Here is a 25,563-nt window from a genome sequence, read left to right as displayed (position 1 = left end):
CAACAGATGGTTAACTGATGTTAAATCTATCAGACAGGTGAATCGGGACTGAAGAACGGTGTACTCGGGCAGACCTAACCAATTCAATCCAAAACAAGAATAGTTTCAGATGCATGAACAAGGTTTGACAGTTGATCACATAAAAGAGATAGGAGCAATGTCAGATGATTTTAAAATCATGTTATCCACAGAAACCTCTTTTGACATTGACTTTTGAGAGCTCTCTGATGCAACACTTTGTAAAAGCTATTGTTTCTTGAATGGTTTTACTTTAAAATGTCTACAAAGTGAATTAATTTTACCATAGTAAACTGAATACACCCCAAACTATGCAAAATCATTAACTGTGACATTGTTTATATGACTTTCCAATGGTTTCATGTTCTCTGTAGGAAGTTATTCATTGCATAAGACACATTGTGTTTGGCACCAACCATGTTTATCCATCCATATTCAATATAACCTGGGTCATATTTTTGTTTCACTTTGCATAGACTTGTGGATTTCGAGCTAATTTCCCCAGGTGGAGATTTGAGAATTTGTACCAACATACTCAAAAAAAAGTTTTTTAACCCAGCGTTGCATCAAAAAGGGACGAGTCATCTAGACTTTGGTTTGTAATTTAAAGGTCCCGTTCTTTCTGTGTTTTTGAATTTTTTTTTTTGCGTAATATAACATGTGTTCATGTTTCACGTGTAAAAAACATGGTATTTTTCAAACAATTTACTTATCTGTATACTGTTATAAGCGATTTTCACTGTCCTCAAAACGGGCTGATAAAATATACCTTTATGTAATTTCAATATTAAACTATCCATAGACATGACAGACATTCCCAGCAGATTGTTTCATTTTAATTAATGTTTCCAAAATGCTTTTGAAAGCTAAATTTAATTCTCCATCTGGCGGAGATGTACTTAGTGTGACAGCAGACAGTTTCTCTTTATCATGCATTTATCTGGGTTTGATGCACACAGATTCATCTAAATGAACTTAATCTGCACAAATGAATTTTGAAGTAGTTCACTACTCATCCAGCAATGAGAAAGAAAGGAGTGTTTGTGTAGGGGGTTAAGCACACAAACACACATACACACTTGGGTAACACAAACTCTGTATTGGAGCCTCAAAGACCACAAACTTCATGCATCATCTCCTACTAAACACAGATGTGTTATAATCATTCTTTGGCAACACATAGAAAACCTCAGTCTCTTTTAGTCAAGACCTTGCAACACACACATGCCAGACTTTTTCACAAACAGTGTACATCAGAGTATAATTACGGTAGTAAGTCTTTGAAATATACGGCACACTTGCAGGATGAATCATCTCAAATGTTCGTACTGTTGATATGACTCCATTAAACTTCTTTAAATCAGATCAGTCTTTAAGGTCCACAAATCCTATTCAAACGTTTGTCTCTCATTCATTAAAAGAAGTGGTTTCAAAGGCAAACAAATACATCATCTTTTTGCCTAAACTTATAAGACTGTGGCAAATGTATGCCACAGCATTAATAAAAACACATTTATGACAGCTGTGCCTTTCTTCACCTTCACTTGATAAATCACATATCTCTGAGGATGCTGGGGATTAAGTTGCTCACTTTGCTAAAAAGTCCATCATCTTGGCTTGAGGACTGTTTTGTTTTATGAAAGCATATGCGGTGAATTCTTTAGCTCTTGTATGAGAAAGATTTTTGGCACCGAACAGGAGCCAGAAACAAAAAGTGAACCTTTTTGTTATTAATTCCAGGAACTTGTACATATGCTGTTTAAATAAATATCTGCCTTTGTGTATAAGAAAAAGTTACAAACTGTGAGCCACCCCAGTGCTCAATCCCCTGGTTTTCCTGACCCACTATTTGTCTCCGACCAATACTGGGAGTCTTCCGTTCCTCCTAAACAGCTGTCACTAAGGCCACCCTCATGAGCAAACATCAATGTAATAGGACAGGACCTCCCTGTGTCTCCAACAGATTGACCAGACCGTACCAGATTTTTGAAACAATAAACCTCTTTTCCTCTCTCTCTACCCAAGGGTCCTCCTTCGTCTGTGGATCAGATCATAAGAAGAAAGAAGTTCAGACGTGACTCTCCTGGTACTTTGAAGAAACAACAATAGGGAGTTTAGAACGAGGATCTTGAGAAACCGGATCGGTTTGTTGGAATTAAAGCTATAGTCTATATGAAGAGCTCAGATGCAAAAGCTGCTAAACGGCATCTCTGTCAAAAATAAGATAATGATCACGGCAGGTATTACAAGTTCATCAAATATTTTTTCTTTAATTCTGCCTAATCCCGTTTTTACGTCCCATTCAGACAGCCAGCGACAAGCAGTAACAAAGCAACGCAATCATATTCATTTCAATGGAAGCTTGGCGACAAGAGCAAAAGCAACCGTTGAGCAATTTTCGTGAGCGACTACTAATGGTTACACGAAACAGTGTAGTTCACGTCATCCTTCTTTCGTCCGTTAGACAGTATTCATTATGACAACCAAGTAAAAAAAAACGCCTCTATGAGCGAGGCTTTAGGCATTCAGAAGAAACTATTTGCAGAATCCGACAATGATTTTTCACCAAAGTCACAAAAGAAGAATCGTATGAAGGACAGGCCAGGGAAAATTTAAGACTGTTAACGCAAAGAAGAATAAATATTAAGATAATTACAGTGCATTGAAAATGCGCTGTACTGTTCTTACTGGGCTTTTTATTATTATTATTATTATTATTATTATTATTCTTCCAACCAAATTTCGGCAATTAATACGGCTCGAACCGCTTAACTTAGAAACTTCATTCAAACTCTCAAACGTGCGGACTATTCGGGAATAGTGGGCTATGACTTTTATAAGCGATCGGGGGTACGGTCTTCGCCCCAGGGGCGAAAAAGCAGCCGAAAAATCCCATTGACTTAACATGGAGACAAACTTTGACGAGTCGTAGCTCAGACCTAGAATTTCACAGAAACTTGTGACTTGCCACATTTGAAGAGGCTGGCAGGCTCTGTAAGAACATACCTCACAATGGGGTGAAAGTTGTACCCCTGGGGTGTAAGAGGTCCCCAAATTTCCCCATAGACTTATAATGGGGCAGGAATCATGCCCATATAAGGAACTAAAAACGTCCCGAATGGGATATCTTTGCAGCGCAGTGTCATAGAGACATGGGGGTGGGCTCATTTTACTCAGGCATCCAATCAGTCCCTTAGGATCCTTATTGAGCTATCAAGCCACGCCCCTAGCAACCATTTTGGGCACCCTAGCAACATCTCCCATAGACTGCCATTATAAAATGCCCAGATGGATATCTTTGCAGCACAGTGTCACAGAGACATGGGGGTGGGCTCATTTTACTCAGGCATCCAATCAGTCTCTCACCATCCTTATTGAGGTATTAAGCCACGCCCCTAGCAACCAAATATGAGCAGCCTAGCAACATAATAAACAAAGCCTTATATCTCTGGATCCGGACATCATAGAGACATGGGGGTCGGGTCTTTGGGTCATATTAGCTTCATGCTAGCTTCATGCTAAGTCATGCTAGCTTCATGCTAGTTTCATGCTAGCTTTATGCTAATTTTATAATAAATCTTGCTAACTTAATGTTAAATCATGCTAGCTTCATGTTAAATCTTGTTAGCTTCATGCTAAATCATGCTAGCTTCATGCTAATCATGCTAGCATCATCTTAATCATGCTAGCATCATGCTAATAATGCTAGGATCATGCTAATTTCATGCTAAATTCATGCTAACTTCATGGTAATCATGTTAGCATCATGCTAGCTTCATGCAAATTATGCTAGCTTCATGCTAATCATACTAACATCATGTTAGCTTTATGCTAATCATGATAACATCATGCTAGCTTCATGCTAATCATACTAGCATCGTGCTAGCTTCATGCTAATCATGCTAGCATCGTGCTAGCTTCATGCTAATCATGCTAACATCGTGCTAGCTTCATGCTAATCATGCTAGCATCGTGCTAGCTTCATGCTAATCATGCTAGCATCGTGCTAGCTTCATGCTAATCATGCTAACATCATGCTAGCTTCATGCTAATCATGCTAACATCATGCTAACTTCATGCTAATCATGTTAGCATCATGCTAGCTTCATGCTAATCATGATAGCATCATGCTAGCTTCATGCTAATCATGCTAGCTTCATGCTAACTTCATGTTAATCATGCTAGCATCATGCTAGCTTCATGCTAATCATGCTAGCATCATGCTAGCTTCATGCTAGCTTCATGCTAATCATGCTAGCATCATGCTAACGTCATGCTAATCATGCTAGCTTCATGCTAGCTTCATGGTAATCATGCTAGCATCATGCTAGCTTCATGCTAATCATGCTAGCATCATGCTAGCTTCATGCTAGCTTCATGGTAATCATGCTAGCATCATGTTAGCTTCATGCTAATCATGCTAGCTTCGTGTTTATCATGATAACATTATACTAGCTTCATGCTAATCATGCTAGCATCGTGCTAGCTTCATGCTAATCATGCTAGCAACATGCTAGCTTCATGCTAATCATGCTAGCATCGTGCTAGCTTCATGCTAATCATGCTAGCTTCATGCTAATCATGCTAGCATCGTGCTAGCTTCATGCTAATCATGCTAGCATCGTGCTTGCTTCATGCTAATCATGCTAGCATCGTGCTAGCTTCATGCTAATCATGCTAGCATCGTGCTAGCTTCATGCTAATCATGCTAGCATCGTGCTAGCTTCATGCTAATCATGCTAGCATCGTGCTAGCTTCATGCTAGCATCATGCTAATCATGCTAGCATTATGCTAATCATGTTAGCATCATGCTAGCTTCATGCTAATCATGCTAACATCATGCTAACTTCATGCTAATCATGCTAGCATCATGCTAACTTCATGCTAATCATGCTAAAATCATGCTAGCTTCATGCTAATCATGCTAACATCATGCTAGCTTCATGCTAATCATGCTAGCTTCATGCTAATCATGCTAGCATCATGCTAACGTTATGCTGAATCATGCTAATCATGCTAGCATCATATTTCATCATGATAACTTTTTTAAATCATGCTAGCTTCACACTAAAACATGTCAACAGCCAGGTAAACTACTAGACTAAATTTCTTTTACATTTCTATCAATCAGCTTTTTGCATTTTCATGCACTGGTAATTCCTTGGGAATTGCATATCTAGTTAACTATATTACCATCCACATGACAATGAGATTTTTTGAAAGAGCACTAATGGTCCGATTCACGATTTTACATGTTAACAATATGCAAAAGGTACAAACTCCAAAGTAAACGATGACACAAGTTATCGTCTCCAACATAAATCTCTTTTCTTGGACTACATTACATGGAACTTGTGGACAGAGCTTTTCAAATCCGTGCGTTTCAGGAAGAGAGTGAAATCTGGATCTACAAAAATGTACGGTATGTGGAAAATAATGTGTATTTTTAACCATAAAACACGCAAATACATTGTATTATAACATTGTTTTTTAGTGCACAGCCGGGGTTGCCAGATTCAGATCAAAACCATCCCAATGGACATTCAAAACTAGCCCAAAAGCATTCCAATGACTATTCACAGCCCAAATACTAATAACCTATAAATTATCCTTTCATCTTTAACCCGCAGAATTTTTTATCTCTGGATAAATGTACAAAGCTGAGTTGGAGAAAGTTGTTCTTAAAGAAGTTTTCAGATGTAGGCAATGAAAAAACAAAGGCACGATGCTATTTTATAGCTTTATGTACCCTATTGTTATGAAAGTACACATGAACGCTGTAGAATGTACAACGTTCCCTTAACCTTTACCTTAATAATGCGTGTTGCCATCACCTTGCTTCTGTGACGAAAATGATGTGATATGTAAATATGAAACGTTAATTTGAGCACAAATGTTCTGGGTATGTGCACAATGTATTTTTGCATCCGACTGAAAGAGTATTATGTTTTACGCGTTTACATGCATACTGAAGAGTTTGCAGGAAACCACAGTGTCTGTTCAACATTTATCATAGTATCATAAATTACATTTTTTAAGGAACACATCGACCAACTTCTTCAGTGATACGGTATCTGTAATGAACTTTTGTTGTACAGCTGTAACCACTTACATAAATGACAAGCCCTGACTGTTCTTGAAAAGACACAAAGTGTTTTTTCTTAGCAAACCTGAGAACATTAGAAACAACACCAGGGGCATTAGTTTGGACTCACTGCCGCCAGCAGCCTCGTGATCTTATTATCCAAGATACAAAAGATACAAAATTGTCTTAGACAAAGGGATGACCCTAGCTCACATGCTGTCTGATTTTATTTTATACCTTAATAATCTTCATGTGCTATGAACATGTGACTGATCAAAAAACATATTTTAAATGAATTACATTACAAAACAAACAATGTGTGATCCCCACAAGATTAAAAATAGTGACAAGCAATAGATATATATAACGTTATATGTAAAATAAAATCACTTTAATCTATGTATTGCGATCTTTGGTTCCAGCTTGTCTCGATTTTAAACCCATTCTAATGAGTATTACTTGCCAATGATATGATCAGATCACCACAAAAGGACAAACTTTAACACTGGAAAGCATTTTCTCTAATTTGGGCAGATGTCATCAGATGTGGGATCTGTGTTAACTACTTAGCATTTAGGATTCTCTACATAGTAAAACCAAATAGATCTAAAGATAAAATGCTCTCCCTGTGAGGCCAGCCAGAGTGATGCATGACCTTTCAATCAATAAATAATTATGAAGAGATTTTACAACTCTTCTTGGATGCTTACAAATCTTGTATGTGCTTTCTAGATCCCACCCCCTCATACAGAAACACTCTTTTACCACAGATCACAGCAGTTTGTTAAAAACATTAGTCATGATTTGTCTTTTAAGGGTGATTAGGGTTCTTTTTTAAGAGACAGACGGAAAAAAATAGGGAGAGAGAGAGAGAGAGAGAGAGAGAGAGAGAGAGAGAGAGAGAGAGAGAGAGAGAGAGAGAGAGAGAGAGAGAGAGAGAGAGAGAGAGAGAGAGAGAGAGAGAGAGAGAGACAGAGCATCTGGTTATTTTCAGCACAGCACAGAGCTGGTGAGAGTCTGCATTGCAGTGATGAGGAAACAGCGCATGTGCCTGATACAGGAAGTACTAAACTCCTCCCCTGCTTCCTTCTGTTTTTAGATGTCCAGCAAAGTCAAAATAAACCAAAACAAACAAACATGGGGAAAAACTTTGAGCAATGAACTGTGCCATTAAAACAATATTATGTATTGCAATATTTATCCCCCAAAAGCCCGGAGTAGCCTACACATTTTTTATGTGTATGTGAACATACACGCACGTTTGGATTGCCAGACTTCAAAGCATAGTTTATTCGACTTGTACGTGTACTCTGCGTAGGTTTGACATATGCGCATTGCGAAAAATGCAATGCATCTTCTGGGCTACAAACTAAATTCTTCCGAACGCGCACGTGCAACACATAAAATGTACAAGGGGTTTAATAAATCATAGTCCAAGATGGCGTCGTTACCGGAAGCTAGCTATTATAAATTTGAAATATGGATATTTCTCTTATGGCTGTCATGGGAGACTGAGGTAATGTTAGTGATAAACGCGATGTGCAAACATCTATTTGTGGTGGCCAATTTTAATTTTGTGGCAGACTGAGGAATAATAAATGTATGGGAATGTACAACGCTCTCACTTGTATGATGTCACAGCAGTAGGAAGCGCAAAAATAACGACACGCCTATAATCCCTCCCACTGCGAAGTGTTACTAAACTCGATGCAAAAGCTAACCACGCCAAAGTGAGGTGAGCTGACCCGACCCAAACTAAACTAAACCGTGGGGTAATATGCAATGAAAAAGCGGCATTACAAAATCGCATTTATTACCCGAAAAAGACCTTAATTAACCCCTTGGAGCCATGTGGATTACTTCTTTAAAGGATGGATTAACTTTTTGGAATTCAAAGTCAGTTGTCGTCTGCCATAATAAAGCTTGGAAGAGCGCGGACCTTTACTAAAAAAACTCCAAATATGTTTCTCTAAAAGATGATGTGTTAAAAAAAATAGCAGTGTACTAATAAAAGTGAATAAAAATAGTGCAAAAATTTTATAAATAGAGTTTACTTCCTTTTTCTAATGTATTGAAAACATTAAAAAATCTATTCCACATCAAAGCATTAGCAAAATGTACAAGTCTGTCTTGTTCTTTTAAAGGGAAGCAAAGAAAACGAATATTAAGCTGTTAAAAAAATAGCAGTGCCAACATTTTTCTCTCTGTAGACACTTAAAACTGAGGAAATTTAAGATTTAACTTCACTTTAAACTATTGAATTACTAATATTTAGTTGCACAACCATTGTTGTTGATAACAGCTGCACATCTGTGTCGAATCAAGTCAACTTCTGGCACCTAGATACATTTATTTCAGCCCAGGACCTGCAGTCCCTGTCATTTTTTACAGTTTGCTCCAGAAACTGTATTTTTAATGTCTCCCCACAAGTTTTCAATGGGATAGAGATCAGCAGATTGAGCTGGCCACTCCATAACCTCAATCGTTTCTGTCTGAAACCAAGATTTTGCCCTCTTGCTTGTGTTTTTGGGGTTGTTGTCTTGTTAAAAACCCATTTTAGGGGTATTTCCTCTTCTGCAAAGAGCAACATAATCTCTTTAAGTATTCTGATGTATCTAAACTGATACATGTTCCCTTGTATATGATACATAGGCCTAACACTGTACACTCTAAGAACGAATGTGTTAAAAACAACACATTAGTGTTGATTCTGGGACAACACACTAACTGCGTCGTCCTGGAATCCACCCATCTCTGTGTTATTATCGAAACAACACATTTTGTGTTACTTTTAACACAACATGTGTTATACTTGAACACAAAATCAACACAAAATGACACATAAAAAAACACCCCCATACCATATATCTGTCTTTACAGAGTACTGTGACATGAATAGAGTACCCGGGGCTTGCCTGAGGTTCTGTTGATAACCACTAGACCCCCCCAAAAAATTTTTGTCACATCAGGCCACAAAATGTTACGTCATGTTTTTTGGTTCCAGTTTATGTGTTGATGTGATTCTGCACATGCCTTTTTTTCAACATGGTGCTTTACGGGGGCTTCTTGCAAACAGCTAAGCTTCAATCAGATGTCTTCTGACTCTCAGTATTTACAGATTATTTTTGATCTTTCTATAGGTGATGAAAGTCTTAATCTTTGCCATCCTGTCATCAATTTGTTTAAACAGAAATGCTTGTTTTCTTCCAAATGTTTTGGGTTTTTATTGCCATTTTAAGGCATTTGAGATCATTTTAGCTGAGCATAAACTAAGTTGCATTTCTTTACATGTTTCCCCTCTCAAATCAACTTTTTAATCAAATTACATTGTTCCCCTGAGCAATGTTTTGGACGGCCCATTTTACTCAGTCATTTCAAAAGCAAAAATATTACCACTACTAATTGCACTGCTATTTTTTAACACAACTGTAAGTATCTCGGATTGCTTGAGGGTTTGTAAATAATGGGGTAATTTTTTTAGATATTTGACTTGAGTATCCCATTAACCAAAATTATAAAAGAAAGTTTACTATGCCACCTTGGGACATATTCATTACGTGTTTTATTAAACAATTTAAAAATGCTTGGTTATTTTCAACCCAGCACTGGCTCAAAATAGGACAAACCCAGCCGTTGGGTTCAATTAACCCAGGACATGTTTATGTATCTGACCCAACAATGGATTCAAATCAACCCAGCATAGCTAATTACAACCCAACAGGTTGGGTTCATCCCTTTAAAAAAACAGCATTTTAATTTAATGATAAATTTAATACATTTTTTACTTTAAAACTCCTTCCGTATTTGAATGTTTTCAGTAAAACTCTTTGTAAACACTCATTTGATTGACTATAGCTACATAAAAGCCATCCAATCTCAGCTGTGAGGTGAAGAAATACAAAGCAATCACAATGTGTTTTCACTTATGCTTCAGCATAACTGCCAGAGTCTAATAAGTTTAGATAAAAAGATGTGTTTGTCTGCATTTCAAACCATAGATTTTTTTCCTTCAGTGAACAAGAAAAGAGCATTTGAAGAGCAGATTTCTGATTTAGAGTTCAGAAAGACCTCAAAGACCGATCTGATTTACTGTACGAGCATTTGAGATAATTCATCCCGCAACTGTGCCATATATTTCAAAGGCCTATTTGTCAGAAACAAGTTGTGGGCACTTGCCTATTAAAACACTCGGATAAGATCTTCACTATGGTGGTTTACCCAGAAAAATTTTTTAACAGCTGTTATCCAATAGTAATGCTCATGACTTAAATAGAGGCTAGAATATTAATTTTATTTGCTCAGAGCCAGCAAAATCCTTAATTAAACAGCTGCAATAAACATAATAAGTCATTTACATACAAACATACAGCAGATTTCTTTCTGTTACGTATAGATTTAGGGCTAAACACAAGGGTTTAATAAACATGTCAACAGGCCATTACAACCTGCTATACTTGTCATGACAGATGAATTTAGGTCACATTAAAGGGCTCTTAGGAGAGCAAAACTGTAAATCTCCCAGCCTCATGACTATGGTAATCAGAAGTCACACTTTAAATTACTACACATCATTGATCTCATTGAACTGCACTCTCATTTAGGAACAGCGCTAAAAGGGTCACACACACACCTTTAAATCTTAACGTTTAAAAAAAAAAGTTCACATGTACATAGATAAGATTTTTGGTTTTAAAGAGGTGGCCTCTTCTGCAGCTTCATACAAGTTCTTATGAAGAAAGAACTGTTTGCTAACGGGTCATAATCAAGATGATCTTAGATAAAAAATAAACAACTAATCAACTAAAATCCCCATGTTCTTTATGAACAAATATGTTACAGATTTTCTGTTGTGAGACTCTTTTGAATGGGAGTGGTTCCTGTCTTTGATGACATGTAGTACCATCCACTGATTGTGGGTTGTGATCTTTGTTGACATCAACATTATGATGTTTGTGAGTGTATGCATCTACAACAGCTCTTTGATCTTAATGATGGCATATTCCAAGGCTGATTGATATACGCATAACACAAGACATATCAAAATCAACTGGATCTATCAAATTTCTCCATGCAGGAACGTGAAGAACAAGGGTGTGTCCCACCCTTAGCAAGGAAACAAAATAAGACATCAGCTAAAACCAATTAGTGTTACAAATCAATAAAACCAACATACAAACAATCTAGGACAGCTGGCTAGCATAATCTCCCAAACCAATCCAATTTTTACAGAAAAGAGTGTCATTACATTGTAATTTATGTGGCTACCGCCCCACAGCATCATCTTTTCTTGATTGATAATGATTAAATCTCACAACACTCAATATGCACCACAATGGCGATAATCAGATAAACAAATCCCCAAATTTTAACACTTTATCACCTGTAGTTGAGCAGTCAAGTCCAAAATACTTCCAGAATCCATCTTCTGATATCGGTGTCTGGTGTATATCCTTAAATGAGGCTATTTGTGAGTAGATAGACTGATTTGTAATAAGCTGTGAAACGAGCACATCCAGTACCCTGTTCTTCAGTTGTGAGGTGCAGAAAGACGCAACGTTTGACAAGGATTGTCTATTTCTGGCAGGGCAGTAATGAAATGTTATTGATGTTGGCTCCTGATGGAAGCACTTAGTGTGAGCTCCTTTACAAGGAAAAGGCTTTACATTTACCAGCACAAGTCTAACTGCAATGACTTGTTTACTTCACAAAAAAAGAAAAAAGTGCTTAATATTGTTAATGATGAAGTTATAATGAGTGTCTTGTGTTATAAACCATCCTTTTGTTCATCATTTGTACCCATTGGTCTCTCGTTTTTCTATTTTTGAATACTGCTTTATGTAACCCTGGCACTTTTTAACATTTAATGATGCCAACCTTGTTTCTAAAGAAAGAGAGAGAAGGCAGTGAGAGGGTCAGAATCACTGTCTGCATTTCTAAATACCAATAACGTATTCAAACTTTTATTCAATCCGTATAGCAATTTGGCAGAATGTTTTATCCAAAGCAACTTGCATTCGAGCTGGGTCACTGTATAAAATGTAAAACATTTATATTAGTAGTTTAACTTGCCTCAGTAACAGAAAAGATGGGCGCCAGCCATTATGTGCCCTTGAGAATTTAAGCTCCATGTGACAATGCTAAAAAATACATGCAATGCATTCCCGGCTCATACTTTCACTCCATTTAATGCATGACTGAGAGAATAAATGTTTAATGTTTCGTGAGCTTTAAACAGGAAGTAAGCATCATGCCACCGCTAATTTTCTTTTCTGGACAGGAAGTTCCAATCTGAAACAGGGTGGTCCCTTTAATGACTCTTTACACATGAATAAGCTCACAAAAGCTTACTGAAAACAAAAAGAAACAAGCAAAAGACAAATTCTTCTTACAAATGTCATGGCCATTTAAATCGAGGAAGCACATTCCTTCTCAGAACGAATTTTCAGCCAAGTGGATTGTTATTATGTTTTCATGTCTTATCTCTCCTAGAGCATCAAGAGGGTCAAAACCGTTGCACGTCCTAAAAAATGTATGCCTACTCTGTTTCTTATAAACCAGATATTATAACCAAACAGATTTTCTTCCTCTTCACTCATCTATATTTCTGCATGGTGCACGCCCTCTCTGGGTAAAAGCTCATTATCCATCTGTATCCTTCCTTCAAGTAAGTGAATTACTTTAAGTGCCTCCCTCTTTCCAGACATAAATGACTAATCGTCTTCTCATACAGCCACGCTCTCCCTTACTGCACATAAAAGTAGTCTTATGACAACATTCACAGGACAATTAGGTGACTACGTAGTACAATGTATATAAGAAATGTGTGATATTTAACTTTTAAATAGGAAGTCTTCATTCCTGCTGTGGTGCAATTGGGTGAACGGGACATGGCAGCAGACAGCCTGTTATGCTGCTCATGCCAAACCCTCATTAAACCTCTGATCCCATGATGTCTGACTGCACTTCCATCACATCCTACCGTTACATAATATCTGACTTCAGCTCTTATTTCCACTCCTCTCCAGATCTTGCATCAGATCTTCTCACTACAGGACTTCCTGAGTTGCATCTGAACGTCAGTCACTGACTACAATCACTGTGACCATTTATACAGTGGTTGTTTAGACTGTGCGAGTGTAGATGCTTATAACTGTTGATAAAAGACAACTGTTTGTAATGATTTGACAGAATTCACAGCTCTTGATGAACCGTTACGGCGATATTCATTTGCATACTTTTTGTTTAACAGAAAATGTCATACTAAAGATGATTAAGTTCAAATTATGATCAGGTACAGTGTGCATATCCAAAACTTTATGTGAAATTAAGAGAAAAGAAAACCAAAAACGATCCCAAAATGACTTTCTTTCTTCAGTTAAAACAATCATGTCAGTGGCACGAAGATAAATTATGAATCTCATTGGTTCTTGTGTGCCACATGACAAAACAGGCATATTACAGAAGAAATTAGATTTGAAGTTAAATGTAGCGTCAACATACAACCATTTAGAATGGACTTTACTTTTATTGTCTGTTTACATTAAAGGTGACATAGAATGATTGAACGGGGTATTTATCCTTGTTCTGTGATGAGACATGTAGACAAAATTTTTTTTGTTTGGGTCTATAATGCCTTAGAAGCTTCCTAAAAACCTCTCTCAGATAGCTCTATTAGGGTGGGGGATTTTAAACAAGTGGTTTTGCACCTATTTGGCTCCCCATACTGGCTTAACTTGCAATCTCATTACTGATTGGCTGACTTTAAGGCCACTCAAAAAATGTAGTCAATTATTTTAAAGTGGAGGGGCAGTGAGATGCCTGTGATGTCATAAGCATCAGTTTTTCAGATTGGGCTGTTTTCTGGCTGACATTTTTAAAAGAGGAATTTCTATGAGATTGAGATGTTTAGCATGTCTAGCACTTTTTGTATGTTTGTGAATAATGGTAGACTACCATTATTCAACAAAGATAAGGTAAAAATGGTTTTTCATTCTCTGTCCCCTTTAAGGTACAGTATGGGTTTTAGCGGCATCTAGTGCTGAGATTTCAAACTGCAACCAACCTAAATTTCAAACGCAATGAGAAGCTACGGTAGCCAAGACAGGACAAATTTGTTGTCATCTGAGACAATGTAGGGACGTTGTCGTGCTCTTTAGGGCTACTGTAGAAACATGACAGTGACTTTCATGTAAGGACTCGCGGTGTATGTAGATAAAAACAATACAGTTCATTATGTAAGGTCTTTATACACCACTAATAATATAGTTATGTATATTATGTTGCATTTCTGTCAAGAGATCCTTTTAAAAGTAACTCATTGCACCTTTAATACACATTGTATCAATCAAGTTCAAAATATTAACAGTTTTTCTCACAAACGTATCGTTTTAAATCACAAGACAATCACTAAAACCATGTGAATTACTTATATGATGGAAGGATGTGTTTTTCGGAGCATAAGCCTAAGGCAGAAACTATTACATGCTAATAGAAATCTAAAAAGAGACAGGATATATAGCTGGGTGTACACCACAAAATATTCGTGCTGAATTTGGGCCCAATTTTCCCCTTACAACAATCCTAGGTAGAGTCCTGATCGTCTTTGTGGTTAGACCGATTATCTTAACAGATTTTCCTGTGCCGCTCAGATCACAGAAATCCTGTTGTGTGGGGGAAGCCCCAATCCAAAGTGAGATGGATATCAGAGATGTAAAAAGCAGTCCATTGTATTAATGACATTTCTTTATGCCCGTTGTTTGCCATGTTTATTTACTGTGATGAAGTCACGTTTTACACGAGAAACATCGCAAGATTTCATGTGTTATCAGCTGAGACTCATATTGTTTGTGAAAGTAATTTGATGGTGCACGGTGTGTGGTCATGCCACATAGCGGTAGTCTACACACTATAGGAACAAACGTGTTAAATCGACACATCTCTCACATTTTGAAAATCTGATAAGATTTAAAATATCTTTTGGTGTGGCCATAATTTTATTTAATATAACTCTTGTATATTCAGCTGATAAAAAAGTCCTATAAATTTGAGGATGTATGCTGGTGAGAATATTATGAACTATTCCTCTAAATTTCACAGAGAATGTAACAAATCGCTATTGTTGGCTGCAAGAAAGTTACCGATGTCATGTCCCTTCATCCATTTTTCAAGGTAAAATGATTTTGACTCTCGTTCTTACTTCACACAACAAAACAGCATCAGTACAAAGTTTCCCATTATAGTTACTGAAGTCACTGAACTTATTCAACCTCCCCAGCAGTAGATGCAATAATAACTGTCCATCAAATTTTCCCCATCCTGCACCCTCCATTCCACTCTTTCTGTTATACGGCCTCATTCAAACCAGCAACTTTCTCGCAAATCCCCCTTCCTCAATCTCTCTCTCTCTCCCTTTATCCTCAGGCGCACACAACGTTCACCCCTCTGCCCTGGGACCTGTCCTCCCGTTCATCCTAAATGGGCCCTCTGTTCTCCACCTTCAGCACTCCTCCCTCCTCTACTGGAGTCCCATCCTTTATGAGGCTCTTATCTGATTGCAAACGCTCCCTCTCTCATTACCGTTCGGACATGTAAAGGCTTTCAGGCGATCCTTCGTGATGTTAAATAAGTTTAAACAGGCTAAACACTGACATGTGTTTTGGAGTGTTTGTGAGCGTGTGGTCAGACTCTTAAATAGTGTGAATGTACTCTTGCAAGTAACAGACTAAAGAGTGTTTATGGACTTGCCAATCAGTGTATTGTTGGTTTGGAAAAAGGCCAAAGTGTGTATCTTGTGTTAGGTTGTTGTGAAGCCAAACACAGGCATTATTGTTTATGGTTAAGACCAGGGCTTCAAAGAATTGCTGACTGAACCGTTTAATCCACGCCAAATAAATAGTGCAAGAAAACAGCAAATTCATTAAGTAGAAGGCTCTTGGTCCTTTACCAACGCAAGTGTTTTGGAGGCACTGTAAGGGGAGGATATGTTGAAATGTGAGGGATGTGTTGAGTAGGTGCTTAACCCCATCCATGTTTGACCCATTTTAACACTGAGAGAGAGAAAGAGAGGAATTACTTAAATTCCTCTGCACGCTAGAAAGGATGTTTATCAACCACATCTCCAGTAGGGCGCCTCAAACAAACGCTGTGTACGCAGCATGTGCTCGTATTGCTAAAGCGCACGCACACATACACTGCTGACAGGACCGCGCGTCAGACCACACCTGTTCAAGGGCAGGAAGAAATCTGGCCCTTATCTTATAAAAACAAACATACAAACATAGATGTCTTCCATCCCTAAAACACAGTTTAAGTCAGTATTAACACTTACATAGAAAATAGGTGTGAGCCATATGATCAAAATCTTATATCACGATAGGATTCATATTATATGTGCAGGTTGTGGTAGAGTTTTTTTTTCTTTTAAAAAGGTTTTTATGTTATTACAATCTTTAATGCCATAGAATTTTCATAATTCTTACAAAAAAACTTATACAAGAAGACAAAAAATAAACAAAAACTCAAACTCCCTAAAGATAATTATCTTATTAAAGGTAGAAAAGTGATTTAGTTTGTTTTAAAACTGCGGTGCTTAAATACATACAAACGTTAAAGGGACACTCCACTTTTTTGATAATATGCTTATTTTTCAGCTCCCCTAGAGTTAAACAATTGATTCTTACCATTTTGGAATCCATTCAGCCGATCTCCGGGTCTGGCGCTACCACTTTTAGCATAGCTTAGCACAATCCATTGAATCTGATTAGACCATTAGCATCGCTAAAAAAAATAACCAAAGAGTTTGGATATTTTTCCTATTTAAAACTTGACTCTTCTGTAGTTACATTGTGTACTAAGACCGACGTAAAATTTAAAGTTGTGATTTTCTAGGCAGATATGGTTAGGAACTATACTCTCATTCTGGCGTAATAATCAAGGACTTTGCTGCTGTAACTTGGCTGCAGCAGGCGTAGTGATATATATTTTGGGTATAAAAGCATTTGCATGATCTCTGAAAGCCAATGTTGATATTTGAAATCACCTTAACAAACACGCCCCTACCACAATAGAATCTGGACCTTCTTTTGATAGACCGTCCCACACATACGCAACCCAGGCAACGATGTCTGTTAGTATACATGCCCTTTACTGCTGATTGGCTACAAGTGTGTTTTGGTACTCGGCCCGACTCCCTTTTCCGAAGTGTTTTTTTTTAAATCATGCACCCCGCCTTTAAATATTTATTTATTTTTGGAGGTAGGAGAATGATCATCATATCATCATATGGGAGAAAATAAACAAGGCCACTGAAAAAAGGCAAAGTAACATGAACTTGACATTATTTTATATTACAATTGTTTTATTTTATTTTACAATTATATTATATACAATTATATTACAATGTGACAAAATCCTTCAGTTAGTTCAACGAAATCAAGTTGTTTTTGCTTATCATTCGTCAAATGTTTTGACAACCCTGTTGTTTTTACACAGAGATTTGAAAATTCTTATTTTACGATTTGGCTAATTCGTACAAATCATTTCAAATTAAATCATACAAAACGTACAATTGTCATAAAAGACAATAAAACAATACTCCTACTGTAACCCCAGCGTCACAGGGGCAAAAGGAAATCGTACACAAACGTTCAAGCATGGTCGTACGTATTAAAGGTGGTGCGTGTACATTTTAGCGGCATGTAGTGGTGAGATTGTGATATTGCAACCAACAGCTCACCCCTCAATTTAAAACGCATATGGTAGCCGCCACAGGACAAAAATTTTATTGTTTGAGACAACGCAGGGACGAAACGGGCTCTTTAGATCGGTTTGTCCATTTATGGTTACTGTAGAAACATGACGGCAACTTTCTTGTAAGGTCCCCCATGGTGTATGGATGGAGATAAAAATGTCTCATTCTAAGGTAATAAAACCAATACAGTTTATTACGTAAGGTCTTAACACAGCTGATAATATAGTTAGGTATATTATATTGCATTTCTGCAAAGAGATCCTTTGAAAAGTTACACAATACACCTTTAATACAAATCAGCCACCTAGTAAAATACATACGAATTGCCTTGCGATTATGTTGGTTATGAAACTGTTGGTTTTCAATAGGTTATATAATCATTTTGTCTTATTATAAAATACTAGATAGCCAATACAATTGTATTACTGAACCCCATTTCAGCTCTGTTTTCTGGATACTTAAGAACTACCGAGGGTTCCTCCAACAACTCGAGTTTCGAATCACTTGTAATGTTTATTAACATTAATTGTGTACATTAAAAAGACATCTGAGATTCTTTTATGTGATTAGAAGTTCTCCAAAGATGTCTGTTGAAGTAAAATCAAATGTTACATTGAATCTTTTTTTATTTTTTACAATATGTACAGTGTACATAATGAGCAGATAGCTACAGGCAGCTGATTATCCGTCCAACTGTCTGTACATGAATTAAAAGTATCATGGGACAATTTCTTCAAAGCTTTAGGACGCAGGTAACTGGAGCATTTAAACCAATGTAATCACTCTTTAATAGCAAGTAATAGTAAGCATATTTCACTTTCTTTTCTTTAAGATCATGTGCTTAATCTTGATAATCCTCTAATGTTTTAGCCCTGGTTACATTACCCATTGCCTCTTCTCCTTGTCATGTTGATATATAGCTCTTTAAAAGTGATATAACACCAAGGCGCAAGTTATGCGTCCCGTGATCCGACACATGACAAGAAATAACAGCACAGTGCAAATTTTGTGTCTATATTAGGTGCTCACTTCACACACGAGTGAAAAAGTCCAGGCTTTTAAGATGCATAAGTGAAACCTCATCTGAATCTAAGCTATGATTATTTTATGATGTAATGCAAAAAAACACTCAGGTTGATGCATTCTGACTCACCATGACATTAAAAAGTGTTTTTATCAAGCAGTCTGGGGGCCTGCTAGGGGTCCTCAACAAATTTCTAAGGTGGCCTTGAGATTCTAAAATAAAACAGGCATTAAAATAAGCAAGATATGTCTTAATGTTTGGTTCTTTTTTATAAGCTACTTTTTTGAGCTATGCCAATATGTAAAATATTTAATTGTGCAAAATTTTTGAGAAGGGGGGCCTTTAAACACTGCTATGGACATTGGGAGGGGGTTTTGAAGTCAAAAGTGTTGACATCCACTTCTATAACGATTATGATCACCCAGCATCATCATGGGCAACTTTGCATGGAAAGGAAAACACTGATACAGATCATTTTACCTGATGTCATTTCATATTGGAGTGAAGTGTCGCAACTCTGTTGTAAGCATTATGCATCAATGTACATCAGTATAAAGGATCAAGAAATTGAATCAGCTACGCATAACACAATTTAAAAACAAACCTGCTTAGCAAAATGATAAAAACGCAGAGTGCAGCTGTGAGGACGTATCAGGTGTTTATATTAAGCTGCGTCACACATTAGAGAGTCCCGAATGGGATACAAATGTAAACATGTTCAGCGTTTTCTGTCAAAGAGGTCCCGCCTGAGTGTAATAAAGTTACATTTTAATCGTAAGGTTACCTTGTCATCCACGTTTTCTCCATCCTGCTCCCTCCTCTCGTTCACCTCTGCATCGACCGCGTCCTCTGGCGCATCTTCAGGACTCTTCGCGTCACGCTGCACGGATGGTGTCGCTCCCATGATAAAACGCCACGCTGTCTCCAAATTAAGCGCTCAAAGTGAAACTATCGTTGCCGAATCAGGTATCCAATTCGCCCTGCAGTCCGTCCCGAGGGTTGTCTCGTTGGGAAAGTGTTGAAACGGGTGTGCAGATTGCCTTTTAGGACACCTCCTCCTATCAGTATCACATGGAGACGAGCCAGACCCGCCTTACAGCATCATAACAGCACAAGTTAAACAGCATCCCGACAAACAAAAAGCGCCTGATTAAAAATATTTAATGTCACTTTACTGAAATATGAAATATGTTGTGGAATATTAATATGTTTATAGTCTTTAAAATTAAAATTATGATGTACATAAATATTTTAAAATTCAGTAGTTTACATTTCATGCTGTGGGTATTTTAGCATTGTGCAGTGGCCAAAAGTGATGTCAGGAGGGCATATTTGTACAATATTTCCTTTTATTGCCCCCTCAGGTTCGTTTAAACTACCAAACACTTAACGTGGTTAAGGTACTTGACAAAACTTTTAAGATTATGCAGCCTATCAGAATATTATTTTTTACTTTTAATACACAGTTAAACTAAAAGTTCACAAGAAACAAAGCATACAATGACTAAAATTCGATAATATATTTTGTTGATCCTCTCGTTTTGGATTACAGCAGTGATTTTCCTGGGCCTATGGGGCCTCCTTAAATTCTTCCCACAGCTGAGCTTCAGTTTACATTCAAGCACAACATGCACACAAACTCTTTAATATATCCTTAATAATTTATTTTGCATGAAAGGCTATGACGTCAAGCTAGACATCACTTTTGGCCACTACTGTACGTGTTAGAGGAAGCAGGATCGACCTCATGGGAATAAACAGCCTTATGTATCGCCTCCCACAGGAAATCAAGAATTAAGGGGGCAGCACTGTAGTTTGTGTCTAGGAGTAAGACTGTATGTATAAATCTGCCATACACTGAGATTTTCTCTCTCTCTGCACACCCAGGCATTCTGTTTAGGATCTTTAAACGTGCAAATTACAGGGTGCCTGCCATTCATAACCTACTCAACAAGTCAGCTTGCTCTGCCTTCATAACAACAGCAAGTGTTCTGCTGTTGTTAGACTGTAATGTGAGGGGGTTGTAAGATTGTAACGACAAGTCAGAAATGACTGACCTAAAAAACAATGCATTTAAAAAACGTTTTATACGTGATCACATAGTTATGCAAAGTCAGACGTCTGAATTTCCAAAACAAATGAGCAAAACTTGGGATATAAAGGCAACTGCAGAATAGTGCCCATTACAAAAACAAAAGTGAAGAAATTGAAAAATGTGAAGAATGGACTGAAAACATATTTGCCTTTCTGAACCCATTTTAGATTCAGAAGTGCCAGTGGTAGTTTGTATATTTGGACTATGCAGTAAAACCATGAAATGGATTTAAAATTAGAATGCATTATTATCAGATAAATGTATAACTTTAAGAATGTAACTTTAAGGTGCCAAAGAATGAACTGATTAATATGTTAAATTGTTCTTTGGTATTTACATAGAAGGTATGCAACTTTATTAAGTGCAAAATTTATCTGAATTTATCTAAAGATGCTCTATTGGGTTGAGATCTGGTGACTGTGGGGGCCATTTTAGTACAGTGAACTCATTGTCATGTTCAAGAAACCAATTTGAAATGATTCGAGCTTTGTGACATGGTGCATTATCCTGCTGGAAGTAGCCATCAGAGGATGGGTACATGGTGGTCATAAAGGGATGGAAATGGTCAGAAACAATGCTCAGGTAGGCCGTGGCATTAAAACAATGCCCAATAAGGGGCCTAAAGTGTGCCAAGAAAACCACCATTCCCATACAACATTCCACCACCAGCAGCCTGCACAGTGGTAACAAGGCATGATGGATCAATGTTCTCATTCTGTTTATGCCAAATTCTGACTCTACCATCTGAATGTCTCAACAGAAATCGAGACTCATCAGACCAGGCAACATTTTTCCAGTCTTCAACTGTCCAATTTTGGTGAGCTTGTGCAAACTGTAGCCTCTTTTTCCTATTTGTAGTGGAGATGAGTGGTACCTGGTGGGGTCTTCTGCTGTTGTAGCCCATCCGCCTCAAGGTTGTGCGTGTTGTGGCTTCAGAAATGCTTTGCTGCATACCTCGGTTGTAACGAGTGGTTATTTCAGTCAAAGTTGCTCTTCTTTCAGCTTGAAACAATCGGCCCATTCTCCTCTTACGCCTAGCATCAACAAGGCATTTTCGCCCACTCTTATTATTCATCTATGATAAATACAGTTTTATTTTTTATTGCACCTTTAACATTAAAGAAATGTTTTTCTGTTGCCTACTGTAGATCAATGCATACAAAAAAACTGTAGAAATGTTCTTATTTGATAAATCATACGCAATAAGGAAGAATTATGATTGACAAAATGACTTCATTTAATTACAAAATTGCATTTACCCAATATGACCTTGTAGATGGTTTTTCATCGCTAGGTTATGCTATCTATTAGTATCACTAAGTATAATGCAGCTTATAAGAAAACAAAAGCAATTACAGTGAATATTAATAAAATACATTTTTTGCCTTTAACCAAACACACACACACACACACACACACAAATGACAATGTCCCATCTGGGCTTTAACCATTTGCATAAAATGGGGGGAGAGGGTGAATTGACGGTGTAGAAAATCAATGAGTTCCAAACAAGCCACGGATGTTTCTGAACATATCTTTGTATTTTTGTCAGAAACCTGTCCAGGGACAATATAAGCAAGCCGACAGACAAGAATGATAAGGCAGGCATGAATGTAAATATCAGGTATAATAGACTCCCTGCTTTTCGATATTGAATAAGAATGTGTTTATATTCACAGATTACATGTCTCTTGAATTCTTGGAAGAAAATATTTTATTCATCACAATGTACTGTTACACTCTTATCAAAGAATACACAGGAAGCTGACGGATATCAAACAATCTTAGAAGGCAGCATAGCTACGATGTCAAAAACTGCATACAAGCCAGTTCATTAGGTTTAAAGTTAAAGCCTAATAAATCCCTATTGGCTTCTGACACGGTAACCATACAAAATCCCTTACAAAGGTCAAAAGAGCAGCATAAGAAATCAATCCATGTATGAATACACCAAATACATTTCCTTCCTCTTCATTCCTACCACACACACTCTCTATATTCCTTTTCACAACATCAAACAGTAAGAAACAAAAATGCAACAAAAGGACAATAATAACCTTCAGACTGCTGCCTGTGCATTGTGGGTACCCAAAACCACAACTCTATAGGTGCGCTCTACAGGGAAACATCGAAACAGAAGAAGAGATTACAAGTTTTTGTAAGAATTAGAGTAGACAGCAAGCTGAGTTGGTGAACTTATTATGAGTGTCCTCAATGACTGAAGAAATAGGCCTCTCATTGAAAATGGCATGAATGAGTATAGCTATCTCTGAATGGACTGCTTCCTGTAGAGGTGTAAAAATGGAAAAACACTGTGGGTACCGGCCGTCTACTCTTTGACACATTTCTTAATAAAGAGCAAGAAAGATTTTTTTTCTTTGTGTGCGTCTTGACAATATGGCTTAGTAATTTATAAACTCCCACATACACATACACACATATTAAAGCATTCACAAACTCATTCACACACATTTGTTATTGTAGTGCGACTTTCCACTGACTTTTGTTGTGCCAGAACAAAGTTAATGATAACTTCTATCTCCCAACTGAATCCCTACCTAAAAAATCTTGTGCCCTAAACATACAGTAGTTGAAACCTGACTCTTCCTCCCACACTTATAATGTGTTAAAGTCATGGGTCTTCAACAGGGGGTCCATGGTGGTATTGCTAAGGGTCCTCCAAATATTGTTTGCATACATTGTTTTATGCAATATTTTGAAAAATGAAATTAGGCATGCAAAATGCATTAAAACTACGCTCTAAAATGAAGAGTATAACATTCCCACACTCTCAGAAATAAAGGTACAAAAGTTGTCACTGGGACAGTACCCTTTCAAAAAGGTACACCTTTGTACCCAAAGAGTGCATATTAGTACTTCAAAGGTACATATTTGTACATAAATGGTACATATTAGGACCTTTTTAAAGGGTACTGCCCAAGTGACAGCTTTGTAACTTTATTTTTGACAGTGCACAAAAAAATCTATTCAGTTAAATGTTATGTAATATGACAAAAAATATGATTTTATTATTTTGTTATTATGTAATTCCAGTTTAAATTGTTACATGTACTGGGGGTCCCCGCTCCTCCTCCTATCCATTAAGGGGCCTGAAAAAGGTTGAAGACCTCTGGTTTAAGTAATTTGTAAGAGTGGTTATTTTATATAATTTTCTTATGTTTATTCAAAACCTTAAAACGTTTTATTCCTTCAACTGCCCTTTTCACCGCCAGCTTTCTCACTCAACACTAAAAAAATACAGGTTTTCAGACACACACACAGCTATTGCAAAAGTCAATGGAATTCTTCTCTTTGCTCACGTAGCAGACTGTAGTTAAAGACTCTGAATTACAGATAACAGTGGAATTTTTGAAGCAAGATTTTCTGGCATGTACTTGCATGCATGCATGTTCAAAAGGTGCTAACACGCGTAATGAGAAGTATGTTTTATCTACACGTGCATTTACATTCTTTATAAAAGAGAGACAGAAAGAAAGAGAGAAAGAACAGGTGTCTCAAATGAACCACTGACAACACCTGGAAGCTTGTTTTAGGTTTAGCGTCCAAAAAAAAAGAGAGCAGCTTAGACATTAGGATATCTGTAACAATTTGCTGAACAAATATTTAAAATTGAAGTGAAAATAAAAATAAAATGTTTTAATGAAAGTAAAAAATCTAACAAAAAAGACTAGACGGTGTTCAAATAAAAATAAATAAATGCATTCACTTGAACACGGTTTAGATACTTCAAGTAATCTAAAACACTAAAGACAATTATGTGCATGGAAAATGTTGTGCGTCACTGAACTGTAAACAGTAACCCCGGTTTCACAGACAAGGCTTAAGGCTGGTCTTAGACTAAAACACATGTTTGAATTGTATCATCTAAAAATAACTTGCAAATATGCCAGTGCCATTGATTTATCTCAGGAATACCCAGTAACATCTTTTTCTAAGGCATGTTTATGTAAGATGCTTAAGCCCTAGCTAAAGCCAGGACTAAACCTTTAATTAAGGCATTTAAGCATCGTTTATAAACATGGCGTAACTGGTGTGTATCTTGAGAGAAATCAGTGGCACTGGCACATTTTAGGATCTGTTATTTTCAGTTGAAACAGCTCAAACATGCGTCTTAGTCTAGGACCTTAAGCCTTGTCTGTGAAACCGGAAGTAAAACATCTTAATTTAGCCAAGGCTTACTCCTGGCTTTTGTGAAACCAGGCTTAAGTATGTTCATGTAAATCTTTACTTCTGGAAACAAAAAAATTAAGCACATTTACTGTTAAATTAAAAATTCATGAAAGAATATTTAAGACTTAAATCTATTAAAAACTATCACCCGCATTAAAATGAACATTTAAAAGTTTAAAATTCTCATTGGTACGTTAGCAGAAGGCAGTGGATGAGTGGATCATAACTTGCTTATGAATGGAGGCCCACAGACACTGCAAACACCTGAGAACAGAGAAGAGGTTTTCACCAAACAAAGGTTAATAAAGCAGAATTCACACACAAATATCTACAATACAGGTCGCATCTGAACCAGCTAAAATTAAGATCCATTTGATCAATGCAACTTGATTGTAATAAA

General features: G+C 37.1%; 2 protein-coding genes across 2 annotated transcripts in view; both read right to left on the bottom strand.

Annotated features, from left to right (window-relative positions):
• akap12b (A kinase (PRKA) anchor protein 12b) overlaps positions 1-19,944 on the bottom strand; it is a 51,148-nt gene extending 31,204 nt beyond the window's left edge. The window contains exon 1 of the mRNA XM_065257009.2: positions 19,662-19,944. Coding sequence (XP_065113081.1) covers positions 19,662-19,781 — 120 coding nt within the window. The 5' untranslated portion in view covers positions 19,782-19,944. The remainder of the gene's footprint in view (positions 1-19,661) is intronic.
• A 2,593-nt stretch (positions 19,945-22,537) lies between these two features.
• The window catches only part of mthfd1l (methylenetetrahydrofolate dehydrogenase (NADP+ dependent) 1 like), a 48,216-nt gene continuing 45,190 nt past the window's right edge, over positions 22,538-25,563 (bottom strand). Inside the window, exon 28 of the mRNA XM_065256995.2 lies at positions 22,538-25,427. The gene's annotated coding sequence lies outside the window, so the exon portion shown is untranslated. The remainder of the gene's footprint in view (positions 25,428-25,563) is intronic.

The sequence above is a fragment of the Paramisgurnus dabryanus genome, chromosome 12 (assembly GCF_030506205.2).
Source record: "Paramisgurnus dabryanus chromosome 12, PD_genome_1.1, whole genome shotgun sequence".
Taxonomy (NCBI): Eukaryota; Metazoa; Chordata; class Actinopteri; order Cypriniformes; family Cobitidae; genus Paramisgurnus; species Paramisgurnus dabryanus.
This window is presented reverse-complemented; position numbering and strand designations above follow the sequence as displayed.